Here is an 18,534-nt window from a genome sequence, read left to right on the forward strand (position 1 = left end):
GGTCCTATGTGATAAAAGAAGGTGACTAGAACGGCGAAAGTGTGTGTCACCTTATGTACTTTTGTAAAAAGAGGTCAGAAAGTAACATAAGTTATATTTTTTTCTCGGATTGTATTGCACCGATTTGTGTCATTGTTGGCTATGATTAAGATAAATATCAAGGACATCTGTTGGTGGTGTTTCGTTGGTGTTCAATAACTGTCAGTTTTGCAAACTTCTCATGATTTCTGAAAACATATCTTTTTTAAATAAAAAAGCTGTTTTCTTCTTCCTCTTCTTCTAGAAATTTAGCACGATGGCCGTATATGTTATTTACTTAGATTTTCTGTTTTTCAAGCTTTCCAACCATATATGACTCATGGCTTTGTGATAATTAGAACGGTGGCTAGAGGAATAAACATAAAGGGTGACGATTTCCATAAATTCCTTGTCGTCGTCTAAAGATGGCGGACATTTTTCAAAATTGCGGGAAAAGCTACAGTGGGATTTTAGGGGACTTTTAGTATGTTATTCCTGACACATCCCCCTACTCCCATACCAGTTTTCAGCTTGTTACTAATTTGTTCCTTTCTCAATCCTATCTTTACTGGACTAAATCAGAGACTCTGAATACAATTTTGATAACCATCCGTTAGTCAATCCCGTAGTAAGGTGTTAATCAGACGTCAAAACGACTCTGCATAATGCCCCATGTCTTTGGCATCTAGCATCTTGCTTTTAGCATCCTGCCCAAATCTAGCATAATTTCAGTAAGTTTATCAAAAAGCCGTAAAACCTAGAGATGAGAAAGAAGTTGGTCGCGGGAAGGAAAAGAACGGCAGAAATGTGTCCTCTCCCATTGATTCATACAGTCGGTAAACCATACATGCAGTCTTATTTTCCGAAGTAGGTTAGAAACGGCTTTCCGCTTTTTTTTTTTTTTTTTGTGGTTCCACCCAGGGTTTTCTAATCCTTTAACTGCGAGGCGAGCTATGGGGGTCATTCTCCCCCCAACTTTTTGACAACTTCACTATCTTTATTTCTGACTTAATGACCATCTTTATTCCTGAAATGAAAGGTCCGAGACCGATCAAAAATTTGCCCCCCAGCAGACAATTCCCATCTCCGCTTATGCTGCGAGGTAACTTTCTTTCAAAATATGTAAACAAACATTTTGCATTCATTTATACGATATATACGCCATTGAGTCTGGCAACGACTGCACTAGTTTAGTTGAGTTAAAGCTTTGGTGAGTGAAGTATTGAGTTCTATCCACGCATTCTTGCGCTCTGCGTATTTTAAGTTACGTTATCGTATCTCAGCTTCGTTTTTTCTTTTAAAACTCCTGAATTAGTAATTATGAGGATCTAGCATAATTGGACCGAATCTAGCATAATTTCCATCAGGTTTAGGATTAATTCCGAGCTGTGAGTCTGGGAACGCTGGCTGAACATTGTAACACTGTATTCGTTGAGATATTAACTCAGATGCATTACACATGCATTTAAATTGTCTGATATATGCGACTTGAGTATATGCATGCCTTAAATTCTTGTGACTTACATGAAATAGCAGGAAAGTATTCCTAGGTTGTTAACACTCAATCCAGGGTTGGAAGAGAAACGAACCGGTGTCGGAAAAGAATAAATGACGCGGCGCCCCGTAAAAGAATTGGCGCCCTATTAAATCACTATTGTTGTCGGTTTACAAAGAAATACAGTTGTTAAAATTTTCTTGCTCGCTCCGCTCCCAACCCAGATTTTCAACAAATTTTTACTTATTACTTAAAGAAAGTTATTATATACGGTTTGTTAATGACGATGTAATATACAACGTGTCGAGTAATGACTGATAGTGTACGCAGGAGCACTTTCAAAAGTCGGAAACTGTCCAAGTCTGAAATACATGTTCGGCGTTGTGATGGTGATGAGTTTGTTAAGTAAATCACGCTTTTCTACCCAATCGGATGAATCACGATGGTGAGAATGAAAATATGAAAATGAGAAGAGTATAGAGACACGCGCAAGCTGCTGTTTGCGTGGGAATATTAAAAATGAAGGTAAACAAGGTGAATAATAACATATTAGGAATCATAGAGTACGGGATAAGAGGTCAGAATTTAACCCAACGAATTTCGTCTTTTTCAAAGACTAATCACCACCAGTGTTTTTTTCCCTATTAGATTGACATATGATGTGTTTCCAATTTGAAGGAATTCATTAGGATCATTCTCCATCAACTAGTTGGATCTCCAGGATATATTTTCTGTGCATACGTATCAGTTGTGCTCTGTTTTATCTATCTAGATACAGACAAAACATAACCTTTTGAATTTCCGTTATATTTCACCTCTACAATGACCTCTGTTCTTACCCAACTGAATCCAGTTTCTACTTTGTATTCCTATTTCTGGGAGATCCATCTTCATTTTGTCCTCCCATCTGCGCCTAGGTCTTCCTTTTAGACGTTTTCCGATTGGATTTCCATTCAAAACTTTGAAAGTGTTCCTACTTTCTTCCATTTTGGCTACATGACCTTCCCACCTGAGCCTCCTAGGCTTGATGAACCTAACAAGGTTTGGTAAACTGTATAAACTATGCAGTTCCTCGTTATGAAGTTTCCGCCATTCCCGATTGCCGTCCCTCTTAGGTCCGAATATTCGTTTCAGGATTTTATTCTCAAATACTTTCAGTTTGTGTTCTTTCCTTGAAGTAAGCGACTACGTTTCGCAACAATACAGAACAGGCACGATTATCATTCTATATATTTTGAGCTTAAAACTCCTCGATAGAATTCGCGACTACAAAAGATTTTGAACTGAATAATACGTAACATAAAATCCCTGCTTTCAGTCGACATTTTATTTCTTCGTGGATATGAGTTTGGTTTGTTAATATTGATCCCGGATACTTGAAAATATCCAGTTTATCGAAAATATTATTTGATATTTTGACGCATCCTTAATTTGCAGTTTTACGATCCCAGCGAACTTCCATATATTTAATTCTTTCTACGTTTACTTCTAAACCTGCAGCCCTTTAATATTGTCTCTGTATTTCTTTCTATTGTTCTATAATCTCCTACCAGATTCACACCATCAGCATACGACACAACCCGATGAATAAAATTCAGCTCTAGGCCCTGATTACTATCTTTGATTTTCCTTATAGCGTATTCCGGAATAAAGTTGAATAATAATGTTGACAACGCATCTCCTTATTTTAGGTCATTCTCGACGAGAAAGCTCGTGGACAAGACTTTTCCTACTCGAACTTTACTCTGGGATTCATTTAAACCCATCTTAATTAATCTAACTAGCTTTTTTGGTATTCCAAATTTGCAAAAATGTTGTATAATATTTAACTCAGAATCGTAAGCCTTTCTAAAATCAATAAATAATTCATGTATCGGGGTACTGTATTAACAATTCTTTTCGAGTATTTGTCGAATGGTAAATATCTGCTCCATAGTTGATTGATTTCATCTCAATCCATGCTGATAATCTCCAATAATTTTATCGGGGTATGGGATCAATCTTGCTAATAAAATGTTTTAGAGGATTTTATAAATACTGGTAATTATTATTGTAATAATTCCCAGTAACTATTACAATCCGCTTTGTTGCCTTTCTTCTGAATTGGGAATTCATTCTTTCCACTCTTTGTGATAATTCCTCCTTATTTCAGATAAGGAGAATGAGTTTGTGTACTTTGCTCCACAATTTTCCCCTCTAGCTAAAATTAACTTTCGGAATTTCGTATACACCGTAAGATTTGTGTTTCTTTAATTTCTTTATGGCAATTTCTACTTCTGTTTGGCTAGGCTCTGAAATTTCTGGTTCTGCTGTGCATTTTCCTTTCCCCCACGAACATTAGTTTTTAGCTGCGTGTTAAGCAAATCGTCAAAGAAATCTTTCCATCTATTCAATATGCTATTTGTATCAGTAAGATTTGCTTCGTCGTCTCTCTTTAATATAGAAGCGCGAGGTTGATACCCTTTCGTTGATGCCCCTGAACATGTCTTGATTTTTTTTATTTTACTATTATCTTCAAGTTCATTAATTTAAGCTTAAAAATCGAATTTCTTTCTTCTAAACATTTTGGAAGTTTCCCGTCTGATGTAAACGAAATTTAGTGTAGTTATATCGTTCAGATTTTGTAGCCAACGCAGTTTGGCCTATTTTCCCTTCTTTAGTTCGGTGCATTCCTGGTCGAACCATGATTTGTTCCTTCGTATTTCCGCGTGACCCAATTTTTCTCGTGCTGAAATTTTAATAGTATCCCTAATTGAATCCAAGTATCCTCAACATTAGCGCTCTCAAAACCTTCTAAAACGAGAATGTATTACACTTCAGTCTGGTGTTCCCCTCTCGCTTGGTTCATCTCTAATTTCTTTAAACTAAACCTACCCATTTTCAGATGTAGAATATTCTCTTTATTCAACGATTATCTCTTTCTCCCCCTTGTCATCGCTGCTACCAGATAGTGATCAGTGTCACAGTCGGGTCCTCTGAACGAGCGAACATCAACTTTGCTAGACTGTCTTCTATCTACTAAAACGTGATCAATTTCCTTGTGCTTTCTTCCATCTGGCGAGGTCCATGTGTATTTATGAACGTTGCGATGTGGGAATTTTGCACTCTTCACTATAAGGTTTTTAGATGTTCCAAAGTTCATGAAACTAACGCCGTTGTCATTACTTTCCTTATACACTTTCTATTCCTATAACCGGTTTGAAAATATATTGTCGCCTTACCTTCACATTGAAAACCTCTAATAGAATTTTCATATGGTATCGCGGGACTTGGTGGAATATCCGTGATACTTCTTAAAAAGTGTCTTTTATATCGTCATCCTTATTTTCTGTTGCGGCATGTAACTACATTTAAAACAATAATATCACACCACCGACCTTTAAGAGTAGTAAAAGAAAGTCTATCATTAACAAATTCAACCAGTTTAATTGCTGATATTAAAAGAATCGAAATTAAAATGCTATTTGTGTGATCACACGCAGAATATAATTACAGAAGTTTACCATTATTACTGAAAATTAATGTTGTCACCCATTTCGAACAATTTAAAACCACATTGTTTCTAATGTATTGAAATTTCATTTCTTACCGATAGTATGAAACGTTACAAATAGTTGTACTATAAATTTCCCTAACTGATCTCCAAGTGGATCTGTATACCAACCAAAGATAGTTTTGTCAAGTTTAACAAAAAGTCCAAAATATGGCTCTTGAAAACCGCTCTTATTTGTACAGTCACGAACAGTGATAAATGGAGGTTGGAGCCATAAAAAATAATGGCTTCAGCCTCCATTTATTAATGTTCATGACTGTACATGAATACATAATGATTGCTTTGGGCTGTTGCAATGGTCTGTACAAGTAACTTGATAAAAAAAAAAAATAATCAACATAGCATAACAACAAAAGCTGCTTCTCTTATATGCAAAAAAAAAAAAAAAAAAAAAAAAGGAAGGAAGGAAGGAAAAGCTTGGTGTGGTAAATGTAGGGGGCGCCGAATTCTACTTCGCCCCGGGCGCCGAAATCTCTAGCTACGGCTCTGCTTATATACATTTAATTATTTTCTTAATTACTTTTACTTTTTCATTACCAATTACTTCATAGTTCATTAAAAAGTATAAATAGTTTGCCCATAGTGAACGAGCCTGAAGCGCAAGAAAATAGACACAAAATCTAGAAGTAATGTTTAGGGTACGGACATGAAGATCGCGGTCGCTACCTCGATGTCTAGGTCGCGATGGATGAAGGGCGCACACAGCGAGGAGGTCGCACCCTCGCTGTTAAGTTCTCAGTTTGAGGAGAAACATCGCTGTAACGCGTGTGAAATTATTCCGTGCGTGTTTTGTTGTTCAGTTGATTTTGTAAATTGAAGCGTTGCTAAACCATGTACTCCAGTGACAGTGAAGATTATGATTCTATGTCTACAATTACAAAATGGTGGTTACTTTCAAATATTCAGAGTAGACGTTACAGTGCTCATCCTATTAATAAGAGGAGACTAGATTTGGGCGAATATCATCATTTATTTCCGGAACTGAAACAGCATGCAGATAAGTTTCATGAATATATGAGAATGTCTATTGAAACTTCCGACTACATTTTAAGTAAAATTAAGCAAAACATAGAAAAAGAGAACTACAATAATTACCACACGGATCCAATCCTGGCCGAAGAAAGACTTGTTTTAACAATCAGGTAAGTAGATTTCTTATAAATAAATTTAACATAAAATTCGTATCTCTTTCTAAGGAAAAGAAAAAAAGACTGCAGCCTGGAAATGGTTGACAGAACGTTTCTATAGCTAGAAGAAAATACATAAAATAATCTGCACGTGGGCGGTAATGACAACAATAAAATTTTTAAAAAAGATTCCCTCATCGTAAAGTAAAACACACTGCAAAAGTAGTTCGGGGAAATCTTTATCCTTAGTTGCTCGCGGTAAGTAACCTTTTTCTTTATTTGATTATACTGCAAAAATTGTTGTTGGTGGGTCTCCATATTGATAGGAGATCCACCAGTAAACGCATTCCTGTCGTAAATAGTACATATTGAATGTTGATTACCAGATGAGCCAGAAGAGGGGACAATTTCTGTATTAATTGGTTGTTGATTGGCTCTAACCGTAACCGTAGTTCCTTGATTAGTATCTCATGGAAATGAAAGTTCATACAATGTTTGCTGAACCTTCATTCGAAACAACATGTTGTCTCTTGGAGATAACTTTTTAACTTGAGGAAGAAGAGACTTTAAAAAGTTCAGATCGTCATCTTCGTGTTCACTGGTCGACAACTTTTGCCGCCTAAATTCATAATTTTCCCTCTCCAACTGAAGAAGCTGTCTACCTATCTCCGCCTGAGGTGTCAAGCGTCTCTTGTATCCAGTTTTTGTAATTTGTATGTTTGATGATGTGATAGGGGAGTGGGGATCACTATCTTGTGAGGATACATCGCTGTCCGAAAAGCTAGTTACACTGACAGGACGCTGAGTAGAGTTGTCTTTTTCGCCTTGCGTAGATCGATTGTCCTCTGATTCAGTACCAGGAATACGAGATGCAACATCAGCAGGAGACAAATTGTCAGTAGTTTCACGTGGTGTAAACTGATCGATCTTTTGAAAGGAAGGCCTTTGGAAATCAGTTTCCTGTGGTGCAGGATCTCCAGATTGACCACGAAGCTTCTTTATTTGTTTGCCGAACTCCTGCCTAAGATTCTTACAACTATTTCGCACCTCAGACTCTGAAGGAAAATATGGTAAATAAATGCAGAAATAAATAAAAGTAAACACAGAATATTAATTATTATTGATAGACTGAATATAAAATCAGCGCTAAGTGCCAAAACGAATATAATTAAGTAAACAGTCTAGATGTTACTTCAGAACTGATGGGACACATAGGCAAGCGCTTTCTTCTGGGCATTATTTGAACTACTTCCACACTGAATACTAGATAGCCAGTTTTTCACTGAGTACTGTTAGGCACAAGGTTACATTTTAAACTTAAACCGAACTTTTCCATTTTTGGCACCTAGCACGGATTTTATATTCAGTCTACATTTAATTAATTATTAATTGGCGGGTGGGTATGTAAAGTGCGTTAAGTCAAAAATGAGTGTTTTAGAGAAATCGCATTTGAAAATTCAGGCATAAATCCAAAGTCCGGTTTTGGGAAAATGATTAGCTGTTGTAGCTCTTTATGTTAATAGGACTGTTTTTTGGATTTATGCCTGAAACCCAAAACCGGATTTTTGGGTTTATATTTGAACTTTCAAAAGCGACTTGTCTAAAACACTAACTTTTGACTTACTGCACTTTACCCACCCACCCGCCAATTAGTACAGGAAATGCGTAAATGTTACTCATGACAATAATGGTTCACCTGTGGTAGCACTAGCAAATTATTGTTATTATTATTATTATTATTATTATTATTATTATTATTATTATTATTATTATTATTATTATTATTATTATTATTATTATTATTAAAGGAGTAACTATACCAGAATTAATTTTAAATAAAATAAATTTTAAAAATACTATATTAAGCAAAGAAAAATCAGCTTATAAGTGTGGATGTTATTGCTAACCTTATCATAATATCTAAACTACCTATATTAATATTTAAACTGATCCTGTTCTACTTTATTTACAATAGTTTGTAAGTACACGTTTGTTTATATTTTCAGATACTTGGCCACAGGACCCAGTTTCAACACTCTGGCATTTTCTTTTCGAATGGGAGCATAGACAGTTGGAAAAATTGTCAAGGGTGTGTGTGAAGTTCTTTGGGTAACTTTTCAACCAATCCATATGAAAAAACCCACGACTTCCGACTTTATAAGAAGTGCCGAACAATATAACAAAATATGGATCTTTCCGAACTCGATTGTGCGCACGTGAGAATTAAGTGTCCAACACACTCAGGATCCATGTATTACAATTACAAGAAGTATTTCTCCATAATTTTACAAGGACTGGTTGATGATCACTACAGATTCATTTCTGTTAATATTGGAGAATATGGAAAACAAAGTGACGGAGGCACTTTTCAGGCTTCCAAGCTTTGCAAACTACTGGAAGAAAATGTAAATTAGGTATTCCAGAGGAGAAAAAATTGCCTAACACTGACTGTAAAATACCATATGTATTTACTGCTGATGAAGCTTACCCATTGTAGAAAAATCTAATGAAGCCATATTCGGAAAAATCATTGAGTGAATCAAAGGAAACCTTCAATAAAAGATTGCCCCGGGCCAGAAAAACAGTGGAGTGCGCATTTGGTATATTATTTGCTAAATGGAGAATTTTGTCTGGTACAATCGAAATTAATGAAAGAGCTGTTGATAGTGTTATAAAACCAATTTGCATTCTGCATAGTTTGATAATAGACAAAGAAAAATACATGCCGGATCCCAATGATGTTCCCCCTACTCCAGAGAATTGCTATTTACAAAGCAGAAGGTCTAGTAACCCCTCAACAAATTGAGCATAAGAAATTCGAGATAAATTGAAGGACTTCTTTGTTGCTAATCCATTAAACAGCCATTGAATTTTCCGAGTTTTTTTTTTTTGACACACTGAAGTGTGTTCAAGTGATGTATGTAATAATATGAGAATTATGCCATTGTAAATAATGATGATATTTTTCTCTCTCTTTACAAATATATTCTCATAATAATCAATTCACTTAACAATTTGCATGAATTATTACATTATTCCTTATTTCTTAGCATAATTCATATAAGTGATATAGTTTAGTCTTCAGACGACCGAAGACGCCGATCGACGTTGAAATTGTATATACCAAGGTAGCGAGGATGTGGATTGACGTCTTAGCACATGGTTACTGAATAATCCTCGATTCTTCGTTTCAGAACCGCTAATTTCGGTTAGTTTCACAGAGAAACTGTTCTTCATGCATTAAAGCATCTCCACTACAAAATAAGTGTAATATTCGTATTTCCATCTGCAGAAAATCAACAAAACTGTGAAAATGAAAGGGTAAATTGTTTCGCATGTAATCTTATCACACGAAGCTTGAGTTATTTTTTTCTTTCATTTCCTTTGAGGATCTAGACAACACACACACACAATACACAACCAGTTACCCTCCTTCCTCCCCACACTCTCACAAACACATATAAATATAAATCAGAAGGAGCAAATGCGTGTTCAATGTTTCCTATTTTTACACGCAGAAACCACATGACTTTTTGTTTTGTCCTATAGATATGTGCCTGTACAGCTATATATTTACCTTATACCAGTAATGAATTTGAAAAAAAAAAAAAAATTTTTTATTAATTTCGGAATTTTAGGGGGAGGTTCTTGAAGTTTCTAACAAGCAACGTACAGAACAAGGCAGGATCAGATCCGACTCAAACTTCACCCAGAGGACACATAATAGAAAAGAAGAAAAAATGCCAAATTTTAGCTGCCCATATCCAGAAACACCGGAGATATGTTCCGCAACATAATGCACCACGCGACAATATGATATAAGGTAAATGTCGCAAGATACCCATTTATGTCGCAAAAGAAAAGGATGGGCAGCACAAAAATGATAATAAGATATTTGATATGCTATAACACTGACTTGGCAGCCATCTTAAATACCGCGATCTTGGATATAGCATAAGGTATTGAAATGAAAAGCTGGATGTGTGATATATCAATGTAAGGTAAAATGCAAAAAGAAAACCAATGATGTAACCGCGAAAAACATATGTATAATGGTGTGGACGGGACGAAGTGTGGAAGACTCGAGCAAAACAAACGTGTATTCGAAGGACAGAATAATAGGGAAAGACCCCACGACAATGGTACGCGACAAGTAACTGCAAGTGTCTGTGCATGAAAGTGCATCCGCCTTGACAGATTATGCCTTTCGAGGATATTGGGATTCGCTTTGGAACAGTGGAAACCACTGTTATAACCCGCGATACGAGCGCTCGTTTGGCGACTACTTAAACTACAAAGGATTCTCTCTTATGAAACAGCAATTCGGTAGTTCGCTCCGGAGTGTAGGAAATATCATCTTGGATGGGTGATCGAAAGCACGACTTACCTGGGATTGAAGCCCACTCCTGGACAACGTTTTGTATGTTTTTTGTTCAAGTTTCTTGCTGTTTCGTGTAAACAAAGGACATTTCGGCCCACGTTTGTTTAAACAACACTATCTGAAGAAAGTGTACGGATAAGAAAGCCCAGCCATGTTCTAGCTTACATTTCTTTACGAATATTTTTTTTCCTTTGCGCGGTTTGCTACACTATTTTGCGACGGTTCCAAACTGTTACAATATCAGGGAAAGGCAGCGTTCTGCATTGACTCGATGAGTTCTATGATTTGTTGCAGTCTCCCACTAGAAGGTTAGTTTACCACAAAATGAAACGACTCGAATTGTGTCAGCTGGTTTCGAGAGTCTCATTTACATTCACATTTGTTACATCGTGGTTGTTCAAAATCTCCAGCATGTGTTCAGTTGTTTGTCGTCCGTCCACTGTCGGTTCTGTCGACTGGACGTACGCTTGTTTTGGAAGTACACTTTGCATCAGTAACACCAGATTGAGAGGGTTCACCATTGCAGCTCTACATTGGTGTTTGTAGATGAACGATGCTGCGGACATTCAGTACAAAAAATATTGCGCGTTTTGGTTTGCGTATGCCACAAACACACTATCACTTTTCACTGACCGGCCCTGCTATCACGTTCACTTCGTTGCAGATGTGCAAGTGAAACCAGTAGACACAATTCGAGTCGTCTTATTGTGTGGTAAACTAGCCTTCTAGTGGGAGACTGCAGCAACTCACGGAACCGCGAACAGCAAACCGCGCAAAGAAAAAAGAAATATTCATAAAGAAATGTAAGGTAGAACATAGCTGGGCTTTCTCATTCGTACGCACTTTGCTTCAGATAGTATTGTTTAAACATATGTGGGCCGAAATGTCCTTTGTTTACACGAAACAGCAAGAAAATTGAACAAGAAAAGTACAAAACGTTGTCTAGGAGTGGGCTTCAATCCCAGGTAGGTCGTGCTTTTGATCACCAATCCAAGATAATATATTCTACACTCTGGAGCGAGCTGCCGAATTACTGTTCCATAAGAGATAGTGCTTTGTAGTTTATGTTGTCTCCAAACGAGCGCTCGTATCGCGGGTTGTAACTGTGGTTTTCAATGTCCCAAACCGAATCCCAATATCCTCGAAAGGCATAATCTGTCAAGGCGGATGCACTTTCATGCACAGACACTTGCAGTTACTTGTCGCGTACCATTGTCGTGGGGTCTTTCCCTATTATTCTGTCCTTCGAATACACGTTTGTTTTGCCCGAGTCTTCCACTTCGTCCCGTCCACACAATTACACATATGTTTTTCGCGGTTACATCATTGGTTTTCCTTTTGCATTTACCTTACATTGACATATCACACATTCCGCTTCTCATTTCAATACCTTATGCTATATCCAAGATCGCGGTATTCAAGATGGCTGCCAAGTCAGTGTTATAGCATATCAAATATCTTAATATCATTTTTGTGCTGCCCATCCTTTTCTTTTGCGACATAAATGGGTATCTTGCGACGTTTACCTTATATCATATTGTCGCGTGGTGCGTTATGTTGCGGAGCATATCTCCAGTGTTTCTGGATATGGGCAGCTAAAATTTGGCATTTTTTCTTTTTTATTATGTGTCCTCTGGGCGAAGTTTGAGTCGGATCTGATCCTGCCTTGTTCTGTACGTTGCTTGTAAGCATAGATATGATTAACACTACCTACTTGTTCTTTACAAATTCCGGAATTTGGGGTATTCAGCCCGAAATCATCCCTTCAGTTCCCGCCACCGCCTTATATAATAATAAGCTACAGTATAATTATCACATAAATATGAATAGCTTACTTGACATTCCCATTTGAGTTGCTATTTTCTTCCATTCTCTGTTTAAAACGTGGCTATTATGATGTTTTTTTATGGTTTTTATCCCATATTGCTGAAACATTCCTCACTAGTTCTATTAAAGTATCTTTCATGATGAAATTTAACAGTGCATCAAAACCTCTCAGGCATAGACACACACAATCCTCTGCAGACGAAATTCTAAACAAATGAAGACTTTATTCCGTGCAGCACTTCAGGAAGAGCCAATGAGAACACGAGCCACAGCGATGCTTCCGCTGAACATCGATGTAAAAACAAACTCAGTTGTTCATCATCGCGACAACTAATTCACCCTCGCGGTCGACCTCTAGGTCGCGATGTAGCATGCATCTTCGGCATGCGCTTACCCATTTGAAACCGTGTGTTTGTGCCAGTACCAAGCATGCAATCGCGACAAACCTCGACCTCGATCGCGACGTATCTTCGGCATGTCCCTACCCTAACTTGCACTTATCGTTGGCTGGATGTATTTGTATGCACATTTTTGTTTTAGAAAAGTGAAGATAAAAGTAAAAATAATAACAGCAGAAACTAAATGAATAAAACAAATGTAGTTCTCACTTCGTTTAATATAGCTCAGGGTCGTCGCGTGAGCGGGGCGACCGGGGCGATTGCCCCGGGCGCCGCGACTAGTGAAGCGCCGGGACGACAAATCAACAAAAGGACCCCGCACTTTTCTTATGGAAAGTGGCTTTCGGCTAATGTTGTTGAAACTTCGCTGGTTGATAGTTCTTAACATGTGGATCAAAAGTCTCAATGGGCACAAAGACCGAAATCCACTCCTTCCCCCCAAAAAACCGCCTCCAATTAGCTGGGGGGGGGGATTGAACTGATTTCAGCATGTAAAACAATTTGTTGTTTTAATCAACTCAACAAGGAGCCCAAACAACCACATGTTAGACTATCAAGCTACCCCACTTGACACCGCCCTTTGCCCCCCACATATCCCCCGCCGCGAATTACCTTACGGATGTTCCATATTACTGTAGTTTATAGTTGCGCGTATGTGTTGAAATACCTACAGTTTTGGTCTCACCGACGATATAATGGGTTTCACGTATCGCTGATTACGAATCTGAGGTGAGAATTCTAGAATTCAAGATGGAGGATCAATATGGCGGATCAAAAACACGAAACTCCTGAATGTAGCCACAAATAGCTGTTTACTAGGGTATTTTGGGTCGTTGGTTACGAATCTGAGGTCAAAATTCTTGAATTTAAGATTGCAGATCCAATATGGTGAATAAAAACGTCGAAGCCACAAACCGTAGTAGACTAGAGTGGTTTTAGATCGCTGTTTAGGTAGGCAACATTCCTTGATACTTCAGCCACCATGTAGAATTATTCTGCACCCTTGCCCTTTACCAAAACCCACCACAGATATCTTAATGCTGAACGGTGTTAAAATAATTCATCAATTATCTGTTCATTATTTTCATCATTTCGGTTTGCATGTAATGTAGTACTTAGCAATGAGTCATCGGGATATCTAATATTCTGTAAATGTCGTGCATGGCCTAAATACCACAAGACACTTGCAACGTGCGCACATGTACCTAATGTACGAGCATCGCTTTGACATGTACAGTAGTAACCTTGAATAACATTTTGATCATAATCCTGGTCATCTTCATCATTGGCTACATATGCTATAAAAACTTGATGCTTAGTTGCATTGCGGAACCTTGAGCAGAGACGTATGCGCAGGAATTCCGGTTCAGTTACGTTTTCGTCAAGCTGGAATTGCTCATCCTTATCTCGTATTAGTTTATCTTGGACGTAAGAGGATGAGAGATCTACTTGATATGTGCCTACAGTGAAATCTCGTAAGTAGTTTAAGTTAAGTACAGAGAAATCAATTAGGCCTTGATCATTCAGCGGTACCCATTGACCGTTCCTTCTAATAAGATTATCTACCTCCACTCTTGCTTTAACAACGTTCGGCATGATTGACCTATTTCTCATTTCTCTAGCTAATTCAATGGTTGCATCTTGCATGAAAATAACGGGATGGTATCTGTTCAAAATAGCTCCAGCTATGCGATAGAAACTATTCAGTTTCTTTGCATGTTGCAGATTCAACGTTTGTACTAGAAACTTAAAAACAGATCTTAGATGCCCGTTTCTTGCCTCGACTATCCATCGACTTTTAGTAACTAGTCGAGAAGTATTCGCATCTTCTGTTGATAGTTGTCTTTCACGTGGTAGTAGGAGTGCGGGCATTCTATGATCAATTCCTAAATATTCCAGTAAAGGAATTGCATCGCGGTATCCTCTGTCTACCAACACAATGACCAGGATTATGATCAAAATGTTATTCAAGGTTACTACTGTATATGTCAAAGCGGTGCTCGTACATTAGGTACATATGCGCATGTTGCAAGTGTCTTGTGGTATTTAGGCCATGCACGACATTTACAGAATATTAGATATCCCGATGACTCATTGCTAAGTACCACATTACATGCTGCAAACCGAAATGATGAAAATAATGAACAGATAATTGATGAATTATTTTAACACCGTTCAGCATTAAGATATCTGTGGTGGGTTTTGGTAAAGGGCAAGGGTGCAGAATAATTCTACATGGTGCCTGAAGTATCAAGGAATTTTGCGTACTTAAACAGCGATCTAAAAACACTCTAGTCTACTACGATTTGTGGCTTCGACGTTTTTATCCACCATATTGGATCTGAAATCTTGAATTCAAGAATTTTGACCTCAGATTCGTAACCAACGACCCAAAATACCCTAGTAAACAGCTATTTGTGGCTACATTCAGGAGTTTCGTGTTTTTGATCCGCCATATTGATCCTCCATCTTGAATTCTAGAATTCTCACCTCAGATTCGTAATCAGCGATACGTGAATCTCATTATATCGTCGGTGAGACCAAAACTGTAGGTATTTCAACACATACGCGCAACTATAAACTACAGTAATATGGAACATCCGTAAGGTAATTCGCGGCGGGGGGTATGTGGGGGGCAAAGGGCGGTGTCAAGTGGGGTAGTTTGATAGTCTAACATGTGGTTGTTTGGGCTCCTTGTTGAGTTGATTAAAACAACAAATTGTTTTACATGCTGAAATCAGTTCTTCCCCCCAGCTACTTGGAGGCGGTTTTTGGGGGGAAGGAGTGGATTTCGGTCTTTGTGCCCATTGAGACTTTTGATCCACATGTTAAGAACTATCAACCAGCGAAGTTTCAACAACATTAGCCGAAAGCCACTTTCCATAAGAAAAGTGCGGGGTCCTTTAAGGAATTCAGATTATGTTGGTATATAAATATTAACCCTTAACTGGAAGCATGTCTGACAGACACAAATGATTTTTTCTTTTGCTGTGCTGGCAACCCTGTTTGTTTCAGTGAAGCGAGTTCTTCAATACCTTCACAAAATATATTTCTTAGTTTGGTGGTGTGATTCACTGTTGGTCGCGCTTGTATGTTAGCTGATAACAGCTCTTTTTGTAACCTACCGTGTCTGATAGGCACATACATCCAATAACGTCACTTTTTTTGCGTGTCCCGTGGACACATACTTCCAGTAGTGTAGTTTTCTTGCACACAAGTGTTACTGATGTTGATGATTTGAATTTAGTATCAATGGTGGAAGGACCTTCTACATCTAGGAAAAGGAAACCAGGCGATGTAACGAAAGTGTGTGAATTCCTTGTTCATACATGAGACATTTGGTTCTTCCACTGATGATGAAGATTGTCGTAATATCGAAGAAGGTATTTCGTATGTAAGTTGCACGACAAATAATGAAAAAGACGTTCCGGCTTTCTTTCAACGTAAGAAAGGATATCCTTGGGAATCTAAAGAACCAATAAGGACTAGACGTGTTCCTCGTCAAAATATAATACGAGGAATGCCAGGCTTGCCAAATATTGGTAGAAATTTAGGTGAGAATCCTAAAATGGATGATATTTGGTCTCTAATTTTTGATAACGACATTAATTTCACGTTAGTAAATATAAGTACGGTAAATAGCTGCATTCTGTACTTATATTTTAAAAACAGCCCAAGTATTTCCAGATACACATTTGTGAAGGAACTAGCCATGAATCTCATGAGACCTCATTTTCAAAGGAGATTGAAGATTCATAATTTGAGGAGAGACCTGACAACAACAATCGAGAATGTTCTCGGGAAGACAACACCGAACAAGGAAGACGAGCAACAGATGGCGAAAAGTGACAAAACGGAAAGCAAAAGAAAATGTAGCCTTTGTCCTTATCAGAAGAATAGGAACACAACACATACGTGCGTCAACTGTGAAAAGCCAGTGCGACTCGAATGTTCCAGGAAAGAGTGCGTGATGTGTTTGGTTGAGAGAAGCACCTAATTTTGAAACTTACTGTCCTTTCAAGAAAACTTTTGTTTACAGAAAAAAAAGTGTATTACAAAATGTCATTTTAATGAAAAACGAGAAGTTTTTCTCAATAATAGTTCATTTTTTCTTACGTAGCACTTGTATTATGTATGTATTTTGAAACAAATTTTATATTATTAGGTGATAAGAATAAATTTATGAAATACTTTGCCAAGGGAACCAAGGTTTCGGCGTTCTATGTCTATCAGACACACACTTCCAATTATGTAATAAAAATCTTCCTTCCAGTTAAGGGTTAAAATATGTTAAATCAGATATTTTAATAATGATCAGGACACGGCTAAGTAAAATTTATTTATTTATTTCATAAGGACAACACAACAGGCTTAACGTCCAGTTAAAAATAGCGTCGTGTAGATAATTATCATACACTATTATACATACACAAATATACGTCGTTTAAATATGCAGAAGTCAATTGTCAGAAGTCAGAAGGCAATTATATTTTTACCTGACAATCGTTTTGAACTTGTTTTCGGACATACTAAATACATCTACTACATGGAATCTATTTCGTTATATGAAGCACACATTCTCCACAGAGGAGACATGTAATATGTTAGTTCTTCCTTTTCTACAATAGAATGTCGCAGTGTTTGCTGTTCTGGCCTTATCTGTTGGTACAGTTTATAACACTTCTGAAACTAATTCTGGACAGTCAAGTTTGCTGTTTAATACGGTAATTTATGTAAGAACAACAGATCAAACACCCATCTTTTTTTTCTAATGTTCGAAAACTAAAATTCGTTACTAAGTCTTCTGAGGGGACATAGTTTGGGTAGAAACCGGTTTTCTTGTAAGCAAGCATTTAAAAAAAAAAATTAAACTGTATATTTTCTATTGCATCAGAGTATTTAGTGACATTTGATGTCCAAATAGTACAACAGTATCCTAATTTTGACCTCACATACGAAAAATATAACCTTATAAATGTTGATTCTTTGTAGAAATCCTGCCCTATTCTATAAATTAAACGTAGGTTTCTATATGCACTATTCGTTATTTCGTCAACGTGTTGAGCGAAGGTTAATTTGCTATAAAATTTAACTCCTAGATCGTTGATAGCACTTGGGGTAGACAAGGAAGTACCAGTTATTGAATAGGTAAAGTTAATTGGATTTTCTTTCCTCGTGAAAGATACAGATTTACATTTGGACACATTAGAGACTGGTTTGTTCTTATTACACCATATTTGAACTCTTTGTAGATCCTATTGAACTTTCCCGCAGTCATCTATTGAACTTACTTTGGAGTTTAATTTGAGACTGTCGGCAAAAAAGAACATGAGAAGTTTTAATACACAGAGGATCATCATTAATAACAAGAAGAAACAAAAGGGAACCTAGATTAGATCCTTGAGGTACTCCCGATAAAGTATTGAACTTGAAAATTAACAGTAATGTAAAACATCGTCTAGGATTATAAAACTGGAACTTTCTCCAGCCCTCTATGAAAGGAGTTTTCTTTTTTTAAATCAATCTTGGAATTTAATATTTGTATCGTCATTTATATATTCTATGCAATTACTATGGTGATGTCAGTTCAAAATAAACAAGAATAACAATCGATTTGGATAATTCAAAACCATGTTTTCATTAACTCTTATGTTTTAACTACAATCAAAATAGCAGGACATAGGCAAACTGGGATGAGATAAGATCTGTGCCTTAAATCTAAACTCCTCGAAAGA

The 18,534-nt window shown here is 37.2% G+C and overlaps 1 protein-coding gene across 4 annotated transcripts in view; it reads right to left on the reverse strand.

Moving 5' to 3' along the window:
* Positions 1–18,534, reverse strand: part of LOC145666457 (uncharacterized) — a 314,168-nt gene that overhangs the window by 174,884 nt on the left and 120,750 nt on the right. Inside the window, exon 5 of one of the 4 annotated variants that reach the window (XM_081733694.1) lies at positions 5,508–7,248. The exons of 1 other annotated variant lie outside the window; for it this stretch is intronic. In XM_081733694.1, the coding sequence (XP_081589820.1) occupies positions 6,662–7,248 (587 nt within the window). In that variant the 3' untranslated portion in view covers positions 5,508–6,661. Of the gene's footprint in view, positions 1–5,507; positions 7,249–18,534 lie in introns of those variants that run through there. 2 more of the 4 variants (XM_081733692.1, XM_081733693.1) reach the window with 2 other exon arrangements.

Source organism: Thermobia domestica, chromosome 12 (genome assembly GCF_964235325.1).
Source record: "Thermobia domestica chromosome 12, izTheDome1.hap1.1, whole genome shotgun sequence".
Classification (NCBI taxonomy): Eukaryota; Metazoa; Arthropoda; class Insecta; order Zygentoma; family Lepismatidae; genus Thermobia; species Thermobia domestica.